At 55.3% G+C, this 1257-nt stretch overlaps 1 protein-coding gene across 1 annotated transcript in view; it reads right to left on the reverse strand.

Annotated features, from left to right (window-relative positions):
* The window catches only part of FCHO1 (FCH and mu domain containing endocytic adaptor 1), a 41812-nt gene that overhangs the window by 18390 nt on the left and 22165 nt on the right, over positions 1–1257 (reverse strand). The window contains exons 6-7 of the mRNA XM_032267917.1: positions 1083–1235; positions 750–871 (exon numbers count right to left, since the gene is read on the reverse strand). Coding sequence (XP_032123808.1) covers positions 750–871; positions 1083–1235 — 275 coding nt within the window. The remainder of the gene's footprint in view (positions 1–749; positions 872–1082; positions 1236–1257) is intronic.

A 1257-nucleotide genomic window follows, 5' to 3' on the forward strand; every position in this document is an offset into this window, starting at 1 on the left:
TTGTAAATTTGAATGAAGGTTTCTATCACTTGCAACTTGAAAAACATCTGATTCCTAATCCTGAGATTCTAATCTACTTTTATGTCTTTATTTTTATTTTTTCTGAGACAGAGTTCCACTCTATCACCCAAGCTGGAGTGCCGTGGCATGATCTTGGCTCACTGCAACCTCCGCCTCCCAGGTCCAAGTGATTCTCCCGCCTCAGCCTCCTGAGTAGCTGGGATTACAAGCTGGTGCCAACACACCTGGCTAACGGTTTGTATTTTGTTTTTTGTTTTTTTGAGATGGAGTCTTGCTCTGTCGCCCAGGCTGAAGTGTAGTAGCGCCATCTCAGCTCACTGCAACCTCCGCCTCCCAGATTCAAGTGATTCTCCTGCCTCAGCCTCCTGAGTAGCTGGAATTATAGGCACGTGCTGCCACGCCCAGCTAATTTTTGTATTTTTAGTAGATACAGGGTTTTCCCATGTTGGTCAGGCTGGCTCGAACTCCTGACCTTATGATCTGTCCACCTCAGCCTCCCAAAGTGCTGGGATTACAGGCGTGAGCCACCGCGCCCGTCTAATGTTGTATTTTTAATAGAGATGAGGTTTCCCCATGTTGGCCGGGCTGGTCTCAAACTCCTGACCTCGGTGATCCTCCCGCCTCAGCCTCCCAAAGTGCCGGAATTACAGGCGTGAGCCACTGCACTGGCCTGGGATTCCTACAGCCCGTAACCTCCTGGCAAAGGCATAGGTGGGCCGTGAAGCTACAGAGGCCTAGTCCTTACCAGGGCCGAGTCCAGCATTTTCTGCTCAAAGTCAGCTCGGGCTGAGTTGTACTTTTCCACTGAGCGCCGCAGGCTCTCTGCCGCCTTCTTGGTTTTAGCCTCTGCCTGGGAAGCACAGGGAGGAAACAGGGATGGGAGGGGGACGCTCCGGGCCCATCCCCGGGTAGGTCATCTCCTCCGGGTACCCAGGGTGCGGGTACCCAGGGTGCGATCCCCCACAGGTTCCACCACCGTCGCTCTGCCTCGTGGTTCCACTCTGATCAGGCGGCCCCTCTGCCCCGTGGCAAATTCCTCAGCACCCCCGCTGTCGTCACACCTTGTCCATCTCCTTCTGGCTGGTGCTCTCCCTCCGCAGCCGCTCCTGGTCCATGCAACGGTTCAGGTAGTTCTCGCGGGACTTGGGCAGGAGCTGGCTGACCCCCGAGAGCACCTGCACAGCATCCAAGGTGCCCACCACTTCCTCCTTGCACTGCAGGGGTAGGAGGGGAGAT

The sequence above is a fragment of the Sapajus apella genome, unplaced genomic scaffold, assembly GCF_009761245.1.
Source record: "Sapajus apella isolate SASKATOON/1434 unplaced genomic scaffold, GSC_monkey_1.0 scaffold173, whole genome shotgun sequence".
Lineage (NCBI taxonomy): Eukaryota > Metazoa > Chordata > Mammalia > Primates > Cebidae > Sapajus > Sapajus apella.